The sequence below is a fragment of the Muscardinus avellanarius genome (genome assembly GCF_963383645.1).
Source record: "Muscardinus avellanarius genome assembly, chromosome: 8".
In the NCBI taxonomy this organism is placed as follows: Eukaryota; Metazoa; Chordata; class Mammalia; order Rodentia; family Gliridae; genus Muscardinus; species Muscardinus avellanarius.
In genome coordinates, this window is record NC_137794.1 from 53,377,757 (window position 1) to 53,399,425 (window position 21,669).

Consider the following 21,669-nt stretch of genomic DNA (forward strand, 5'->3'; position numbering starts at 1 on the left):
TTTAGTTTGTAAAAATAGAATAAAAGAAAGTCCAATAATTAAAAATAATAGGCATTTCTCCAAAGTTTCTATTCCATTATTTAATTTCATGCAAATAATGGGATCATACATAATATACAATAAGAACAAATTTGATCAAGGTTAAACGAAATACACCTGTTTGTATCATAAGAAAAATTACTATGGCATAACTAAATGAATATGCATTTGTGTGAGCTTTCAAATGTTTAACAGGTGACATTTAATAGTAAAGAAACTAAATGCTTAAATAGAAAGGAGCAGAAACACCTGGGCAGGTCTACAAGCATGGTCGTCTATTTAGCATGCAATTGCATTTTCAACATAATTAGTTTAAATGAGCTTCTAAATTTGGGTGATGTATTGCACATGTAATTAAGATTTAATTAAAAATGTTCTGTAATAAATTGTTTTCCATTTCTGACAAATCACATTAGAGAGGTAGATTTTGATTTGGAAATAGTTTTTTAAAATGTGTTAATCATCTGTGCAGAAAATATGAGAAAAGAAAAAGAGTCCTGTTTCAAGTCACTCGGGATTAAAGAATATAGTTTCCCTTCATATCAAAGTTTAGCTGAAGATGATAAAATTAATTTTATAACACAATCTTTCTAAAGATGCATAGTACATAAACTTTTACTATGAAAACTATTATATAAAAAGGTTATCCTGGTGATGACAAAAACCTCAACAAGGCTTTGCACTAACCTGCTAAATCCTGGAACAGAGATGAAGCCCCGATTGCCAGTCCAAGATAAATTAAGCCACTGGACAAGAGTGCATCGAGCCTGTAGAAACTCCAAAGAAGTGTCATTCAGCTTTGCCCAATATGGCTGCAGATTGAGATGTATGTACTGTAGAGGATCACAGCAGTGTTGGTTCAGCAGTTTGCAAGTCTGTGCTAATCTACACAGGTCTGGTAGTGTAAGATGATTCAGAATCAGTTGAATGAGCTATTCAAACCAGAGAAACCAATAACAGGAGTAAAAAAAACAATAAGATTATTTTATTAAACATATAATACCATCTAACAAAGAACACTATCATATTTGTAATGATATTTTCACACAGTAAATAAATTAGCATTTGACAGAATTATTCAAATGGGAAGAAAGCACACATACATAAGACTATATTGTATTTGAAAATTGTTCAAACACTCAGCTCATGTTGACAACTCCTTTTCTCAAAATACAAAGATGTATTTTGGTAATCTGTTGAATAATACATTTTTCATGGATTGAATAGTTATTACATGCCAGATACTAGTGATAGAAAAGAAAGAGTTCCCACTCTCAGAGTATTTAGTCCAGAGAGGCTAATAAGTACAAGAATATATTAGAACACTGAAAGAAGCATAGAATGCTACTAGCGCCCAACACAAGACACAGGCCTGACTCCAAAGTACAAGCTTACTTGTGCAAGAAAGGTTCAGTTTAGAATGAGGCAAACTAGGTGAAAAGAGAGTCTAGTTGTAGAGATAGGATTATACAGTCTCACAGAGGAGTTTGGGTTTTATTCTAGCAGCATTGAGTGTAGAAGATATTTAAACTGAAAAGTGATATGATCAGATTTTTGTTTTAAAAAGATCATAGCTGGGAGTCCCTCAGGAGGTACAGAGGAAAATCAACCAGGGAGCTAATAGAGAATTCAAGGTAAAAGAAAAAAGGGAGCCAATTAAGAGAGTTGGCAGTAATGCTGGAGTAGCAAAGAGATTTAAAAGTTATTAAGGTGGGTAGTTTGGTTTCCATTATTTTGGGTAGATACCTAGAAGTGGTATTGCTGGATCAAATGGTAGATTCGTTCCCATTCTTCTGAGGGTCCTCCATACTGTTTTCCAAAGTGGTTGCACTAATTTGCAATCTCACCAACAATGTATTAGAGTTCCCATTTTTCCACATCCTTGCCAGCATTTATTGTTGTGTTTTGAATGATTGCCATTCTAGTTGCAGTTAGGTGAAATCTGAGGGTAGTGTTGATTTGCATCTCTCTGACTACTAATGATATTGAATATTTTTTCATACATTTATTGGCCATCTGAATTTCTTCTTTTGTGAAGTGTCTATTTAGTTCACTTGCCCATTTTTTCCCCCTGCAGTACTGGGGATGGAACCAGGGGCATTCTACCTCCGAGTGACACCCCCAGCCCTATTTTTTATTCTTTATTTTGAAAGAGGGTCTAAGTTATAAAGGGCCTCACTAAGTAGGTAAGGCTGTCCGTGAACCGTGATCCTCCTGTCTCAGCCTCCCAAATTCAGGGATTACAAACATGCGTCACCACGCCCAGCTCGCCCATTTTTTGATTGGGTTGTTTTCTTAGTGGTAAGTTTCTTGAGTTCTCTGTATATTCTAGATATGAGTCCTCTATCAGAAGAATAGTTAACAAAAATTTCCTCCCATTTTGTCAGCTCTCTGTTGAGGTTCTTCATAGTTTCCTTTGCTGTACAGAAGCTCTTCAGTTTAATGTAATCCCATGTATTGATTCTCCTTCTAATTTTTTGTGCCTCTACCCAAAAGAATAGAAATAAAGTTACCAAACTAATGTATGCGTATCTATGTTTATGGCTGCACAACCCACAATTGCCAAACTATGGAACCAACCAAGGTATCCATGGACAGATGAACGGATTACAAAACTATAAGATATATACACAATGGAATTTTACTCAATCATAAAAAGAATAAAATTACATCATTTGCAGGGAAATGGATGGCACTGGAGAACATTATGCTGAGTGAGATTAGTCAGTCACAAAAAATAAAAAGTCAGATACTCTCCCTATTATATGGAAGCTAGGGAGAAAAAAAGGTCATAGGAGAAACTCTAGATGAAGGAGAAACCATAGATGAGCAAATAAGGTGACCTAGCTGAGGGGGATGGTGGGGGAGAAGAGGGAAAATCAGTAATGTACATGATGTACATTCATATAAGTATCAAAGTTAATCACTAAGCCAAACATGAGAAGGAGGGGGAGGAGGTGAAGTAGGAAGGGTCAAATGAGTGATGTGTACATATATGCCTCTACCACCTTGTACCCCATTAAGATGTATATACACCTCTTATGTATATGTATATGCATATAATACAATGCACCAATAAAAAATAATTTAAAAAAGAATAATCCAATAGAGAACTACCAAGAGAGGCAAGAAGATTCCCAAATAAGTCCTCTCAAGGTGGCACCTAGTATGGTTCTAAAACATCTCTGCCTTGTAAGTTTTAAAATATGATGTATCAGTTTCTTAGGGGTATTCTGTCTCTTGGAGACAGTTATATTAATAGCAATTTAGGAGACTGAGCTATAGTCCAGAACTCCAAATATGCTGTTAAAAATAAAATTTCTAAAATGTAAAAAAAATTAAGGTAGAACCAAAATGATTTTATCTCTTTTAAAATTATCTTCTTGAACTAGTCCAAGATTTGTTTTTTTTTCTAATGATGAAAAGCTGAGGGCTCCTAAACTAGATTTTAAAGAATTACTTAGTCTATACTGAACTAATGATCACAAGTAAAAGAAAATCAATTACCTTCTAAATGTTAAAAATCTTACTTAGATGAAAAGATTGAGTTTTTTATTTTCTGTAGGGTATTTAGCCGAAGTCTGTTTTAAAATTATGCCCTTAACAAACAATCTTCAATTTACTATTGAGTCTCAATACTAATTTCAGATTAGAATTTCACTGTTTGGGGAAAAATATAACTACAAAATACAGAGTGTCATCTTTAAGTTTAAGAGATTGCTTATAAAATATGAGCATCAGCTGATTAATAAATATAGTGTATAAAGTTTGGAGTATTCTTGCTATTTACTTTTTACCTTTGAACTAGGCTTTAAAAATAGCACTAGGGTGTGTATCTATGTATGTGCATGTGTGTTTATTATGAAAACATGGAAATATATGAAAATTATTCATCTAAAAGCTGACAAAGATTGTCTGCTTGATCAAAACTTAAGTCAGGCTTTTAGATCTTCTAAGTACATCTATGCACTTGTCAAATCCAGTTTTAGCAAAAAGCCCTGCTCAGTTAGCTTATCAAGAACCAAATCCAGAGAACTGAAGAAACTCAACACTAAGAAAATAAAGCATCCAATAACAAAATGGGCAAACGAACTAAATAGACACTTCACAAAAGAAGAAATTCATATGGCCAATAAATGCATGAAAAAATGCTCAACATCACTGGCAATCAGAGAGATGCAAATCAAAACTACCCTGAGATTTCACCTAACTCCTACTAGAATGGCAATCATTTAAAACACAAACAACAAATGCTGGTGAGGATGTGGAGAAGTGGGAACTCTAAGACATTGTTAGTGGGATTGCAAATTAGTGCAACCACTTTGGAAAACAGTATGGAGAATCCTCAGAAGAATGGGAACAAATCTACCATTTGATCCAGCAATACCACTTCTGGGTATCTACCAAAAAGATAGGAAGCCAAACTACCAAACTAATGCATGTGTATCTATGTTCATAGCTGCACAATTCACATAGCCAAACTATGGAACCAGCCAAGATGTCCATCAAGAGATGAATGGATTACAAAACTGTGGAATATGTACACAATGGAATTTTACTCAGCCATCAAAAAAAAAAAAAAACTCAATTACATCATTTTCAGGGAAATGGACGGAACTGGAGGACATTATGCTAAGTGAGATTAGTCAGTCACAAAAAATAAGAAATCAGATGCTTTCCCTAATATGTGAGAGGTAGGGAGAAGTGGGTCATATGAGGAACTCTAGATGAAAAAGAAAATCCTATGGAGGAACAAACAAGACAACCTAAAGGAGGAGAAAGGAGGGGGGAAGAGGAAAATCTCTACAACACACAATGTACTTAAACATATCGAAGTCAACCACTAAGCTAAGCAAGGGAGGGAGAGAAGGGGAGGGAATGGGGTGGAAATTGGGTAGGGGTTAAATCAGTGATGTGTGCATGTCTGTACACACAAGTTTTTTACCCCAATATGATGTATGAATATAATGCACCAATAAAAATTTAAAAAAAAAACAAATCCTCTACCCTCCCCCGAATTAATGCCTCTTCTCTGTTTAAGTATCCTGTTAGATCAGTTTAGCCCATCTTATTCCTGATGTTTATTCTATCCACTGACCTCCAACCTGCTTGGAGCCTATAAATTCCCACTTGCCCATGATGTATTTGCTGTTAGCCCAATCTCTCTCCAACTGTAAAATTCTACTGCAAAAGTCCCTGTCCCTATTATAACTGAATATTTTCTTTAACAAATGTAATCATCTGAATAACTCTGTTGACATGTAAAATATTATACAAACAAAATTCTGGTAAAAAAAAAAATTAGGACACCAAACATTGAGGAAAGATAGAAAATGAGAAATTTCTCCCCCTCTATCCCAAATTCTAATAGACTCTCTCCCCAGAGATAAGTACTGTTAACAATTACTCTGATAACTTCTAAATAAATGTACATGAAATTCTATTCTTGGATATGCACTAAAAGAATGACACTATATATTGTTCAGCACCTTGCTTTTCTCATTTAATGATACATATAGTAGATCTTTACCTGAACAAACAGACTCACCTCATTCCATTTTATAGATGTGACATAATAATTCAACTACTTTTTTATTGATGTATTTCCTGATTTTTTCCAATTGCAAATAATACTGCAGTATCATTATGTGTATGTATTACATATGTATGTTCATCTTGGCAAACTTTGCAAATAAGTCTCTAGGACAAATTACAAGCACTTAAAAGTTTTAATGTAAGCACAAAATTGCCCTTCTGAATGCTCATACCAATTTATATAACCTTTATGACTCTGAAAGGCAAAAAGAAAGAAAGATGAAAATTTTGAACTGCTTTTGTGGTTATTTTTTTCTTTTCTTTTTTGGATAATTACAGACATTCAAACCTTTGAGAAGATTTGCTAATGTTTACCTCTTTCCTCTTGATCAACTCTTGGACTCTGTTTTGTCTCATAAATATATCCATTATTTTTCTCATTTCAATAACCCTCTAGGTAAAATAAGTTTTCTTCTAAACTTTTAGAAGTGTGTGTATTTAATGCTTTGGATTGTATGGTCACAAATCAGAATCAGGATTCATGTGCCCTCCATCCCTTTTCTATTCCTGGATTTTGCTGATTATTTTTATTTTTCTTAGGTAAACTTTCCAATTTAAAAAATTCTATTTAATTTGAATTGGAGCTTTTACTGAATACAATTACTTTAAGGAAAACTGACACTTTTGCTTTACTATGTCTTCCTATTTCAGGGTGTGGTATTACTTATCCTTAAATGGTCATTTACGTTCCTGAAGTTCCAAAAACTATGGTTTTTTAACTCTGTATTCTGCCAATTTATTTTTTTTCTTATAGTTTTTGGTCTGTTTTTCTGAGTATTTTAATATGTAATTATTCTGTCTGCAAATGATGATTGTATAGCCTCCTTTATAAAAACTATGCCTTTTATTTCTTTCTCATGTCTATGAGTACTGGACAGTACTTCCAGAATAATTTTATGTAATGTTGCTTTCATATTGGCTTTAATTGAAATGTGAGCCATGAAAGTAAGGCACGTATATAATTTCAAAATTTTTAGTAACTACATTTTAAAAAGTAAAAAGAAACAGGCAAAGTTAGATTTTAGTTTATGCAATATATTAAAAATGGCCAAACATTTTGGTGCCTACTTGTAATCCTAGCACTTGGGAGGCTGAGAGCTGAGACAGGAGGATCACAAGTTCAAGAACAGCCTCAGTAACTTAGTAATACCCTCAAAAACTTTAGTGAGACCCTGTTGCAAAAATAAAAAGACTAAAAACATACAGCTGGGGATATAGCTTGGAGGTAAAATGCCCCTGAGTTCCATCCCCAGTACCAAAAAAAAAAAGCAATAGGGCTGGGAGTGTAGCTCAGTGGTAGAATGCCCCTGGGTTCAATCCCTAGTTACACACACACACACACACACACACACACACACACACACACACACAGTTATTTCACCATGTAATCAACATAAAAATTTTCATTGAGATATTTTACATTCTTTTTTTCACACTAAGTCTTTGAAATCCTGTCTGTATTTTATACACATCTCAATTCAGACTAGCAACATTTCAAGTGTTCAACAGTACATATGCCTAGTGACTACCATACTAGACAATGAATTTCTGGTGTTTGATAACTAAGTATGATATAAGCTTCTGGTTTATGATGTATATAGTAGTAGATATTTAACACATAGTTTAAGGGTATAGCACAGAGGTATAGAATGCCTCTGGGGTTCAACCTTCAGTACCAAAAAAAAAAAAAAAAGTAAGTTAGAGAAGATCATACCTATAACAGTTTTATACTCTCCCTCATTCTGACATGCTCTTTTTTGAGTGTGACACAAAGGAGTGGCATATTAGCCAGGATGCCAACTGTCATTCATTAGTGGTGAAGAGAATTATGTTCTACAGTCCTTGGACAATCTTTTCGTGCTAGGCTTTCTTTTCAAATGTTTCCTCAAGCTGGATATAGTGGCTGCATATCTGTAGCCTCAGAACTTGGGAGGCTGAGACAAGAGAATCACAAGTTCAAGGCCAGCCTCAGCAACTTAGTGAAACTCTATTTCAAAATAAAAAATGTAAAAAGGGCTGGGTGTATAGGTCAGAGGTAAAATGCCCCTAGTTTTATTTATTTATTTATTTTTATTTATTTATTTTATTGGTGGTACTGGGGGTAGAACCCAGAAACTTTCTATCTCCAGGCTATACTCCCAGTCCTATTTTATATTTTATTTGGAAACAGGGTTTCGCTAAGTTGCTGAGAGCCTCACTAAGTAGCTGAGGCTGGCTTTGAACCTGTGTGATCCTCCTGCTTCAGCCTCCGAAATGCAGGGATTACAAGCGTGTGCCACCATGCCCGGCTAAGATTGCCCCTGGTTTTAACCCCAGTACCCCACCAAATTATTTGCTTTTAAAGAAATGGGTAAAAATATGAATATCTACCCAGCTATTACTTGTTTACCAGTTTGTAAAATGGTACTAGGATTCTCTTCCTTTTAACTTAGTACTATGGTATTATTATATAGGTTCTCTACATGAAAATATTCATTAAATTCTAAATGACTTTACTCTATTGGCCTTTTAAAATAATTTTATTTGCCTATATATGTTGCTTACATAAGTAAAACTGGTCTATAGTTTTCTTTTTATATGTGCTTAATCACTGTTACCCTGGCTTCCTAATAAAGTTGAAAACTTGCCAGGCAGACTGACAAATGTCTATAGTTTTAGTACTTGGGAGGCTGAGACAGGAAGATCACAGGTTCTAGTTCAGCCTCAGCAACTTAAGGAGATCCTGTTGAAAAATAAAAAAATAAAAAGGGTTGAGGTTGTATCTCAGAGATAGAATGTCCCTAGGTTAAATCCCTAGTATCAAATTAAAAATAGTTAAAATTTTTTATGCAATGAACAAATTTAATAATACAGAAACTGTTTCTTAAACTTTTGAAGGAAACTATGACTCATGTGAGCTTGCCAATAGTAGTAGTCCCTTAAAATTTGTAGAATTAACTAAAATTTTGCTTTTCTAACTATAATACTCAGTTATTGAAGTGGAATTTTTAAGCAATTAATGTAAAGAGGCATCCTGTATCAGAAAATAAATAATTTATTTAGATTAAGAAAATATAAAAAGACTGAAACATCACTAAAACCATGGCATTGACATGTGAAGAGGACTTTTGAATTTTGATTAAAGATGACAGGTTTAAGACACTACCCATTAATCATTACGCATCTAGTATCTAGTGTCTTCCAAAATGTATTTTTATCTGAGGAATCCAAGCCCAAAGTACCTTTGGATAGCACAATGAATATAGGATGTGATGTGTTGGGCACAACTCCCAAAACACAGTTGATCTATCTATCCTCAAAACTCAATTACTCTGTGAGATCATTCAGTATATTCTGCAGCATTCGCTCTTTACATGGTACTCTTCTTTCATCATAGCTAATTAATGTCCCTCCAGGAGTACTGATTCTCTCTTCTGGTTTCTTCCATAGGAGTTTATTTTATTGATTAAGCCCTTTGCATGTATTTGAAGCTCTTTTTCTCTCTTCCCTTCAGCCTATAAACATGCTGAAATCTCTGCCAACCTCCATCACAAACAGAAGCCTTCACACTCTGCTGCACCCTCCACCACTTACCCTCTCAAAGGGTAATCTTCAAATGGTGAGTTAGAGCAGATTATACCTATAACAGTTTTATACACTCCCTCATTGATATGCTTTCTCTTGAGAGTGACAAAAGTGGTAGTATATTAGCCAGGATGCCAACTGTCATTCATTAGTGGTGGACAGTCTTATCCACATTACAGCCCATAGTTATAGTACATTTACTCAAATGTAAAGTCAGCCCTGGCTGAATTTCAAACTCAAACAGCAACTGCCCACTGTCCTCAACCAGACAGTGTGCTTTGATGAATCAAAGGCACCTGGAAGTCAATGTCCCCTTCCTAACTTCACCTACTGCTTGTCTGCCATCAAAGAAGTGATTCCCTCTCCTCAGATGAACAGGTCCCACTGCTGCCAAAATGGATCTCCACAGAGGCCTGAGAAACACCACTACTGATATCTCATGCTCCGCTCTCCCCCAGCTCAACTCTTGCTTCATCGCCCCCCCACCCCTTCTCCCATTAAGGGCCAAATGGTGGTGTCCAATCTGTGAAGCTTCTTTCTATAACAGAAGACTTGACTTAAAAAGGCCTAGGTGTGACCATGGTCCCGTGCTTACTGACTGAACTACTTCTACCCTTAAATTAATCTCTGTCTAGCAACTTTAGTACCTATGACATATGTATCATTGCACTTTAACTGAAAAATGGTGTACTGACATTACAGTTACTATTATTGCTAGGCTTTCAAAAGGCTGCCTATCATTCCATGTAAGTTAAGCTTTTGTGTTATTACACCGAAATCTAAATACCCACCAATTTGGAAGGGAGATACCTAGGTTGGCTAAAATATGAATCTATAATTTTTTTTCTTAAAAAGAAAATCAGTAATATTTTATCTATACAAAGTAGTTCTAAGCAGAAGCTCTAAATGTCTGGACCTACTTCCCCCACCCCACCCCACCCCCTGGATATTTGAAAACAGGTGGCATGTCACATGGCTATGGAATGTTTCTGGCATTTGATGTCCTAGAGCCAAGGATGCTATATATACTACAGAAGTGCTTCTACGGAGGCACACGAAAAAAGACTTCAAACTAGATACAAAAAAGGCACTTCCGGGAAAAGGTACTCTGTACCTACCTAGATCAAACATTATCATTAGAAGATTATAGATTAGAGTTAATAGAGAAGAACAAGTGCCACTTAGGAAAGCTATGCACTATTAAATGGAGTAAACATTCACCTCACAAATTATTGTTTCTATTATTTTTGATAGCAAATAATTTTAACACAACTGGTATAAGGTTGAGCACATACTGCTCATACTTACATTGTATAATTACAAATTAAAGTGAAATATAATGACAAGTTTGTTTTTGGCTATTGCTTATTAGTGCTATAACATATCTAATAATTTATCAAGAACCACTAAAGTCAATCCAAACAAACACAATGAGATTCTTTATAATTTTGCTTAGTTTTTCTAAAATCAAAGAATGCAACATGCAGGTCAAGGTGGCACATACTTATATTCCTAGTACTTGGGAGGCTGAGACAGGAGGACCGTAGGTTTGAAGCCAATCTCAGCAATTTAGCAAGGCTCTCAGCAACTTAGCAAAACCTTGCTTCCAAATAAAAAATAAATTATGGCTGGGTGTGTAACTCAAGAGGTAGAGGTAGAAAACCCCTGGACTCACTCCATCCCCAGTAACACACATACACACACACACACACACACACACACACACCCCAAACACATTATAATACAGCTTAGTAATCCTTCTATTCCTCTGATATTTAGCAAAAGAAGCAAAATTTCTAAATATTTAAAGATCTATACTGCTATATCTGATATTGCTACTGAATATTTTTGGCATACCTCATATGGTAGTTTATCAAAATATCCATTATTTGGCCCTTCTCTGAGGGAAGCACTGCTAAATTTTTTGTTAAGACTGTCCATTCCACAGCCATCCTTTTCTTCATAGTCATCATCTTCTAGATCATTCATGTCAATAAGTGAAGTCTTGAGAGAAAGCACTGGTTTGTCCTTCATACCATGTAGCACAACTGCATCTAATTCAGTGTAATAATCCAGAAGAGAACTATTTACTTCCAGTCGTATAAGATTTGTAGGAAAATTTATTTGCTTAATACAAGGTTTAAACTGGCGAGCCTGGGAAGCATTCACCTTCGTAGGTCTCTCTGACCAAAGAATCTCCCATCTGCCAAAGAAAGAAACTTACATATAATACAGTTTAGAATGAGATTTACACGTACCTTAAGGTTATGGCCCCATGCCGAGTATATTATACTGTGAAACAAAAGAGACACATAAGGCAAATAGATTCAAACACAAGAACTGTTTCCAGGACATAAAAAAAAAAAACCTTAAAAACTAAATGTCATAGATATTACTTAAATTATTTTTACAAGTCCTTTTATAAAAGTCCCTTTTTAAAAAAATGGTGAATTATAATTATATATAATCATAGGCTTATTGTGATATATTCATACCTGCACACAGCATAATTTCATCTGTCATTTCCCTGTACCTCTCCCTCAATCCCCATCCTCTACTGGTTTCTCTACTATTTTCATGAGAACCCTTTTTCACTCTTTTTCTCTACAGCTTCCACATATAAGAGAAAAATACAACCTTTTAAAATTTTTTTTTGCAGATTTCACATTGGTCAATTTAAAGCATAGTAATAAATAGTTAAAGGTATCTGAAGAATAGTATTCAGCTTTACAGAATAAGTAAGCCCTCCCTAAGTAAGAATAAAGCAGGAAAATATCCTGTGCACACATCCTAAACCAATTACAAAAACTGAACCAATCATCTTGGCTCACAAAGGTCTCCTTCTTTAGCTTTCCATTCCTGAATTGGTTTCATACCAATTCAAAATTTCCATGTTATCTTTTGATTTTTCTTCTTTTTAATATAATCATTAAGTTTTATCATATTTTTCCAGAAAATTATCTCATATATGCCCTTCTCCTAAGTTTTCATGTCATCTTTTACTCACTCTTTTATACCTAGTACCCAGCAAGTCTTTTACATGTAACAGGTGATAGCATTCTCTCCTATCCCTCCAAATGAACTCCCACTCTCTAGCCAAATCAGTTATTACTTTCTATACAGTAAATATATTTCTACTTTGTTTCTTTGCTTATGTTATGTTGTCTTTGTCCAGTGAAATTTTCAACTGACCACTATTATTTGTCGAACTATTTTCAAGGCTTAATTCGTCTTCCATATAAGTCTTCTTATAAAATTATTTTTCAAAATTATTAGAATATTTATTTATTTATTTATTTTTTGCAGTACTGGGGATTTAACTTAGGGGCAATCCACCTCCAAGCTATACCTCCAGCCCTATTTTTTTATTCTTTATTTTGAAACAGCGTCTTCAGTATACATTTTCTCTTTATTTTCTTTGGCTAGCAGGATTTTTAATTTTATATCAAAGAATACTTTAAGTTTCTCAGTACATACTACAAACTGCTTTCCAAAAAGCTGATGGTGATAGTACATAAAAATGCATTATTTTTAAAATAATCTCTAATTTCATGAGTCATGTCTCCTTATAATATAATTTATAATTTGCTGATTATTATAACACCTAAATATTTTAATGTATTTATCATGGGGCTTTTACTCTCAATAAAGTGTAATTACCCCCAATGCCCTACTAAAATCTAAGTAAAAATTGATTAACTAAAGAGAAGCATACAGAAAACAGAAGCAGACAAAAACCATTGACATATAGGTACCTTATAGTGTTTAGGCCAAGAAGGGGTAAAGAAAGGCATATACCCCTAATCTTAGAAGATTATAAAAGGCAATTTCTACTTTCAGGAATAGTATAAGACAGATGCACAATGGTAATTATTTTCTCTTAAAAATTTGTAATTTTAAAAACTTTTTTCATTTTATTAACCTATATTAATTGTACATATTAATGGAGTTCCGTGTAATATTTCCAAATATACACACAGCTTTCACTGAATAAATCTAGCTTCCCTTTCCCACTCTCTCCCCCCATACCCTTTCTTCAGTCTTCTACTTCCAGGTTAACATATTTTAGCTTCCACATAGGAGACAAAATGTGGTACTTCTCTTTTTGTGTCTAGCTTATTTCACTTAATGTCTTCTAGTTCTATTCATTTTGCTGCAAATGAAACAGGATTCCATTTTTTTTGTTACGGCTGAATAATATTCCTTGAGGTATGTATACCAAATTTTCTTTCTTCATTCATCTGTTGACTGGGCACGCAGGCTGATTCATACCTTAGCTACTGTGAATAAGCCCGCAATGACATGTATGTAGGTGTCTCTTTGGCATGCTGACCTCATTTCCTTTGGATATGCTCCCAGAAATGGAAAACTCAATGGGAAATTTAGTAAATACATCATCAAGAGAATCAGGAACCACAGAATGGGTAACTGTAACAGTAGGAACTTTCAGAGTTTCCAGTACCTTTATAATCACTCCATATTTGTTAGTTTTGCAGTCTTTTCTGAAAACTAGAAATAAACCCACTGGAGATAAAAGACCTTTCTTTATATTTAGAGACAATATCCCAGCCCATCTCTAACTGAAAACTAACTGTTATTCTGTGTGAAGGGCCTACTCAATTCTGACTTAAATGACAAAATCATGTTTCTTACAGTGTTAAGGTGACTAGTGTATAATAAATTTGTGAAACTGTTTCTTAAGCAATAATCATTGGCAGCAATTATCTCTGTGACAGCCTCTTTCATTCTCCCTGTTTTTGTTGTTTTGTTTGTTTGTTTTTACTTTGAGGTAGGCTCTCATTAAGTTTCCCAGGCTGCCCTGGAACTCGCAATCTTCCTCCCTTAGCCTCCAAAGCAGCTGTGATTACAGGTGTGAGCCATTTCTTATGGCTCTCCCTGCTCTTTTAACTTCACTAGATAAAGAGCTTTTAAAACTTAATAAACCCACATCACTAAATTTCATCCCCAAATATATAATTCTAATCAGTTTCTTTAATATCACTTCAATTTGTCATTTTCTTCATCATTTTTTTCCCATCTCTTTCTTGCAAATTATAACCCTGAGGTAGTCTATCTTCAGACTCTTCTTACACAGCATTCATTAAGATCATATTTTCAACATCAAGCCGCTCAATACGACTTTTCCTTTTCTCTTAATAAGAGAACTAAGCAAGAAGTCAAAAAAGATTGAGGTCTATTAGGGCTATCTATAACTTTTCTATTTCTGTTTCATTGGCTGAATAAAGGAATACCATTGGATTAAGGTTAAAGACTACTTTAAGAGGTCCATTTCCTGTAAACAAATTTCTGAGCTGCTCCAACACACTCCTTTGCTAACTTCTGTGATGGGCATAAAACCACATGCTCAAATAAAACAAGCAGTACTATCCAAATCCACGGCATGATGGAAGTTTTCCATGATTACATGCAAAACGGGAATGTATGCTGATATACACAAACACACATATGCACATATCCTTGTAAAATGACAACTGTTCTTTATTCAAGATTAATAATGCTAATTTCTTATCTATGAAGTTGAAGTTTCTTTTATAAAATGATTGTGATGATAAATGATGTTGGTTTTTCATGGGGGAGCACTGGGGATTGAACTCAGAGGCATTCTACCTCCAAGCTAAACCAGTCATATTTTTTAAAATTTGAAACAGGGACTCAATAAATTACTGAGAGTTCTGCTAAGTTGCTGAGGTTGTTTTCGAACCTGTGATAGCCTTCCAAGTACCAGGATTACAGGCATGCACCACTCTGCCTGGCCTTCATTTGTCTTTTTAAAGGCTGCTTATTTAGCAAAGTAAATCATCTGAGAACTGTAAAAAACATTCCCTAATTTTTGTAACCGTTATTATGTTTATAAATTTAATGCATCTGATTCCTCCAACTCAAGGTCCATTTAGATTCCCTGCTCAGTTCTTCTGCCCAAGATGGCCTTGCTTCTCCCTTGAAGCCTATTCACAGAACTGCCTAGGACTCCGACAGCCTCTCTACCCAGAGAGAGGCATGTGCAGAAAGATTTCAGTTTCCCTGCTCACCTCTCCAGCCCCAACCCAAAGACTAGTGCGGGAAACCTGGTACAAGAGAATGAATATCCACATGAACCTGCATTCTTGCTTGATTTCCTCTCCTTTTCTGTTGAGTGTTTCACCCCTTTCCTCCTCAAGCACTTCTAATAATAAATAACTGCATAGGAATAGTCATCTCAAAGTCTGTTTTTGGAAAGCTAGATTCAAGAGAGCTGTGAAATCCCAAAGTCTAGGAACCACTATTCAGATCTTATGTTCTTCCACGCTTGCAGCCCACAGTAGTTCGTTCTCTATCCTCATGTTTCTCACTTCTTCATACACCTTGATTACACTTTTTTATTTTTGGTGGTACTGGGGTTCCTGGAAGCCCTTCTACCTCCAGGCTACACTCCCAGATCTATTTTTACTTTTTTATTTTTTATTTTTTTTGGTGGTACTGGGGTTCCTGGAAGCCCTCCTTCCTCCGGGCTACACTCCCAGACCTATTTTATATTTTTGAAACAAGGTCTCTTACGCCAGCACGGCTGGCTTCGAACCTGCGCGATCCTGTCTCTGCCTCCCAAGCGCGGGGATTACAAGCGTGCGCCACCAAGCCCGGCTTTGATTACACCTTTGAATGTGCTTTTCTTCTCCACTTCTACCCACACTACAGCTCCCCTCAACCCTCATTCTTAGTGATTCTCTTCCTCGGGGATGCTTTCCCTGGGCCGCCTAGATTAGGTTCTTCCCTCTGAAGGCTGGCCTCTAGCTCAGAGAACAAGAACCACCTTTGTTTGGCTGTTTTGTTCTCAGAAGTGAACTGGCAGAAAGGGTGTTCAATGAATGTTTTTCACTGTCTAAAGAAATTCACCAAAATAGAGTTACTGAATCTGGGCAAAAGAATTGTAGTTATTTTTCATGTATATTTCCCTTTTTTGTATTTTCTAACACTTTTTATTTTACCATATAATATATTTTGATTTCATAATCAGTAAAATTTAAAAATGCCTTTTATTATACCATAGTAATATGTTTAGTCAGATTATTTCTCTTAAAATTTAATGGTATTTTTCTGAGGGAATAAAGCTAGATACAAAGAAAACAGATTAGAAACACATCTGTAAATAAAGTCTTAACTTTAACCACAATCCATATGCTCTAACTTTCAGTAATCCAAGAATGTGATTTGTACTCAAAATCAGCTATGCAGTCATTAAGTTTTAGATTGTAGAAAACACATTATTACATGTTTCACACACAGATTTAATCCCCAAATCTGTCGGATTTTTAGAAAAAATGTGAATGACTTTGTAGTAAAAAAGGCAAGGAATGAGTCTAGTAAAACAATTCTCACATAACAAAAGATTTGGTTCAAATTTCTGGGTTTTTTTTCTTTCAGGAGATAAAATATATGCATTTCAGAAGATGCACTCTCTCCCCTACCTACCTACCTGTCTCTTTCTCTCTCTGCTGTGTGTATGTCTATGTGGTACTGGGGATGGAACTCAGAGGCACTCTACCACTAAGCTTCATCCCAGCCTTTTTAATCTGTTTGAGACAGGTTCTTGTTAAATTGCCCAGAGTAGCCTTGAATTTGTAATCCTCCTGCCTCAGCCTCCCAAGTAGCTGGGATTACAGGTGTGCACCACTGTACCAGCCTGTGCTTCTTTTTTAATGACTGATAACTTACACTGTACACAATGAATTATCAAAGTAGTTTTGAAAAGAAGATTATTCTAGCAATCTTCACTCTAGCTGGGCTGTACTCTGCTTGTTTCCTGACAGGCTGGAAGATGCTACCTTAGAATGGAGGACCGGACACCAAAGGAGCAGTTTGTCACAGGGTAGCACCTGGCTCCACCCCACTCTTCCTATGCTGGCAGTGGGGGTCCCACACTTTAACAGATGCCTATGAACTACACTCAGGCTACAATATGCTCAGAAGAGCAGTGGTTATTCTTTGTTTTCTAGCTGTTCAATGATGTAGCCTCAAGAGCCAGAACAGTGTCTGGTACATGGTAGACACTAAAATGTTTAATGAATGAGTGAACTGGTAGTGATATTAAGATCTAAAAACTAAGATCAACAAGTAAAAGACAAATAGACAAATAATATGATCAGAGTTTACAAAAAAAAAGTAATATAATGGCTCTTAAACATATGAAAAATATCCAACCTCAGATATAAGAATTTTAACAAAATTAACATGAAATAATATTTCACCTAATAGCAAAAATAATGAAATTTATTAAGACATCCTGTGGGTGAAGTTTGGCAACACACACACATACATACACTGCATATAATATAAGTGGATCCAAATGCTTTGGAGGGAAACTGGCACCATATCAAAATTACAAGCTCCTCTATCCCAGGGCAGCAACTATTTTGGGAGGCTTATCCCACAGGTATACTTACACACTGGTGAAATACTCATGATAAGATTATTCTCCATATTGATGTTTACAACTAATGGCCATCAATTGCGAACTGGTTAATAAACTGGGGTACCTACACACTGTAGTTATTTGTAGGAAAGAAGGAAAAAGCTCTCTTCATACTAACATGAACAGATTCAATATATACCACTTGGTGAAACAAGGCATAAAATAAAGTGAGTGGTATGCTTGTTTATGTGAATACGGAAAATAAAAATGTATTTGTATTCACTCGTATCTGTACAAAGTAACTCTGAAAAGATACCAAGAAAACTGATAAAAGTGCTATTTAAGGAAAGAAATGGATCCTAGGCACATGGAGAACATGGTATGTACAAAGCTACATTATGTACTTTTTAGATTAATGACCTATGTGATTATATGACCAGGTCAAATATCTATATTTTTAAAAATCAAGAAGGTGAATTACAACAAGAAAAAAGGAAAGAGGAGCTACTACACAAACTTATGATACAGATAGGTTGTAGGGAAAATGTATGAATTACTTAAGGCGACAAATTTTTAAATGATATGCTTGTTATAAAAGCACTCATCTAATATTAAAGCTAATCTCCTCCTAAGGGCCTTCTCAAAAGTATCACTCTAGAGGCCTATTTTGAGTTACTGAAAGTATGAAAAAGCAATAACATGATACCAGTTTGAAAATATTTTAGAAATTGTATTTCCTACCAACTTTTCAGACTGCTTCATGTCCCTATTAGTTTACATTGTGCTTTTCATTTGCAGTAAATTCTGTGATAAGCAAATACCACAATCTATGAATATTATAAATGTAAAAGGCATGTATTAAATTTTCATGTGTGACTGCTCTTTCAACATCAGATTTGTTTAAATCACTTAAGATAATGCTTCAAAAAAAAAAGACCTCTAATGTGAGAAAAGCAAAAACCTTTTCGCCATATAACTGAGGTCATTAAAAATGAGTCTTACCTTACTTCAGCTGGGGGACTTGGAGAATACGGATTTGCCGAACAAGCCAGAATTCTGATGACTGCTCCAGGATGATAGGTTTCCAGAACATGAACGGCTGTGGGATACACCTGTTGTTCAAAAGTGAGTTCCACGTAGTCCTGGCTCTGAAAATTAGGTGGCGTCCTCTTGAATGGCAAGGAAGCACTGGGACACTGATCCCACCATGTTCCATAAGTTCGAAACACAGCTGTCTGAGTAAAGTCACCAGAACTTGGGAATACATTTGGTTCACCCGCCAAATTCCACATGGTATAGGACATGCTGTTCTCACTTCCATAATGGGAACTGAAATCCACTACTTCTTTGGCATACTGGACCACCTCTGCATTGAGAGGGGAAGTCCGGCTATTTGATTCAATAGTTCTATGGCTGTTCATCATTTCTCCTCTTGTAGCTGTCCTGGCTCGGCGCCGAAGGCACATATAATAAAACATAGTCAGAACTGTTAACATGGGAAAGACTGGTGACATCTAGATGTGAATTATGAAGCTTCAAAAGGTCAGGTGTCCTCAGTAAGACGCGAGAACTCTTTGAAGGATGTTCTAAAAAAATGAATGGCTTGGTGAAGTAAAATAATTTAAACAAGCAGAAAAATGAATGGATAAGTTAACAGGCTTCACCCTCAATGTAGTTACCCAGAACATTTTGAAAAAATAAGTTTTAAACTATAAATGTACATTTCTGGCATAAATAATCTAATATATTTGTAAGAAACTTAAATAGTGTAAATATATAATTTTATGCTAAAAAAAGCAAAACCAATATTATAAGGCAATGAAGATGTATGATTCCAAAAGCCAAATTTTATATAAAATTAAACCACCATCCAAGCAATATCAAGTCCTTAAACCTTTAAAATTAAAATTCGTTCTGTAGTAAGCCACAAAAATAATCCTGTAAATCCAAAACAATTTCAGGTATTGCCATAACTCACATTTTAACAACTAATTCCCTATTACTAATTATTATTCTCTTTTCAACGTGCTAAGTACAGATTTCATATTATGGGAATATAGTTTTTGGAGCTGACAGTTAATTCAGACCAACTAAATTAACTGCCGTACACATCACAGATCACCAGACAGTGTTTAATTTATAACTCTCAGCACTATTGGTTGGGGCAGTCCTTGGCTGGTTGGCATCTGGTTTGTTGCCAGCTACTCTTGGAAATCACTCACCCCAGATAGAATGGTCACAGTATACACACGGGAAATGCAGAAGTTGGCATTCATCCATGTGGTCTGAAATTTGCATGCTGCTTTCAGGTACGAATGCTGAAATGTGACATTCTTTTACCTGTAAGGTAAGAATTTTGGAAAACATTTTTATTTCCAAATCAGGAAGCCAAATATTCAAAAAAATAATTACTACTATAAACAAATAGCCATTTATTAAACACAGGACTTTCAATCAAAGAACTTATCTTTTTCTGTAATTTTATGGGCAACTTTAAATTAGTATTTTTAAACTTTTTTTTTTTTTTTTGCGAGTCTGGGGATGGAACCCAGGGGCATTCGATCTCTGAACTACAGCCCCTGCCCTATTTTTTATTCTTTATTTTGAAACCGGGTCTCACTGAGTTGCAGAGGGCCTCACTAAGCAGCTGAGTCTGTCTGCGAACCGTGATCCTCCAGTCTTAGCCTCCCAAATGCTGGGATTACAAGTGTGCACCACCATGCCCAGCGTATTTTTTAACTTTAAGACAAAGCATAATAAAAAACAATAAGCCCTATTTAAATACAGGTTGCAAGCTCATATTTTTGTTTCAAACTATACCGCAGACAAATTTTACTGAGGCCAAAAAGTGTTTTTTAAAATTTAACCATGTGTAGCTGGGAGTGGTGGCGCACGCTTGTAATCCCCGCGCCTGGGAGGCAGAGACAGGAGGATCACACAGGTTCGAAGCCAGCCGCGCTGGCTTAAGAGACCCTGTTTCCAAATAAAAATATAAAATAGGTCTGGGAGTATAGCCCGGAGATAGAAGGGCTTCCAGGAACCCCAGTACCACACACACACACACACAAAAAAAAAAAAAAACATAAAAAAAAAAATTGGGCAGAGGGTGTAGCTTGGAGGTCAAATGCCTCTGAGTTCCATCCCCAGACCCGCAAAAAAAAAAAAAAAAAAAAAAAAAAATTAGTCATGTAGCCATGTGTGGTAGTGCATGCCTGTAATCTCAGTACTTGGGAGGCTAAGACAGGAGGATCACAGGTTTGAAGCTAGCCTCAGCAACTTAGCGAGGCTCTTAACAACTTAACAAGACTCTGTTTCCAAATAAAAAATAAAACAGGGATGGAAGAATAGCTCAGAGGTAAAATGTCCCTAGATTCAACACCCAGTACCAAAAACAAAAAATAAATATGTAAATAAATAAATAAATTTGTTTAGTTTGTAACTTTTAACAATGGAGAAGGCCTCCAAGAGGCCTGAGCTGGCCCAGAGGTCACTCTTATTCCCAGCCAGTGCCACTCATTTATAATACAGGCCTTTTGCATGTCCTAAGTAGGCCAACTCTTGTTGATATAAACAAGGAAATCAAACATTCATTTTGGTACCTGTAGAATCTTGAGTTTAACTTCTCTAAGTAAAAGAAGGTGAATATACCAAACTTTCTTTAGTGGAGCAATGTGCTAGTTTTCCAAATTTTAGCACTAAGAATAGAAAATATTACTTTCATTAAAGGTCTCTATCATTCAAAAAACCTCCAGTCACCTTTTCTGGCATACACAAGATAATCTTCCTTTTTTAGTGTTTCAAGGCTGGACAGATCTCTTCTTATCTAACATAGAAACTCAGTCAACTTCTAACCATCCTTCACATTATACTTTAAGTCTCAACTGCTCTTATTTCTTTTTCAACCATTTGGTTCCACATTAGTAAGCTTACTTGCTGGTGCTGAATAGCATTGCATTTGTACCTGACCTAGCTCCACCAAGGATTATATTAGGAGTAAATTTCTTGAAGAAGATCTAGCCAAAGATCTCTATTTCTTCAGGTATTTGGTATGTAGGAGCCACAAT

At 35.5% G+C, this 21,669-nt stretch overlaps 1 protein-coding gene across 2 annotated transcripts in view; it reads right to left on the bottom strand.

Annotated features, from left to right (window-relative positions):
* The window catches only part of FBXL4 (F-box and leucine rich repeat protein 4), a gene marked incomplete at both ends in the record, with an annotated part of 61,445 nt that extends 42,326 nt beyond the window's left edge, over positions 1–19,119 (bottom strand). For both annotated transcript variants that reach the window (XM_080700381.1, XM_080700380.1), the window contains 3 exons: positions 727–971; positions 11,056–11,401; positions 18,608–19,119. In XM_080700381.1, the coding sequence (XP_080556507.1) occupies positions 727–971; positions 11,056–11,401; positions 18,608–19,119 (1,103 nt within the window). The remainder of the gene's footprint in view (positions 1–726; positions 972–11,055; positions 11,402–18,607) is intronic.
* Positions 19,120–21,669: the final 2,550 nt, after the last annotated feature.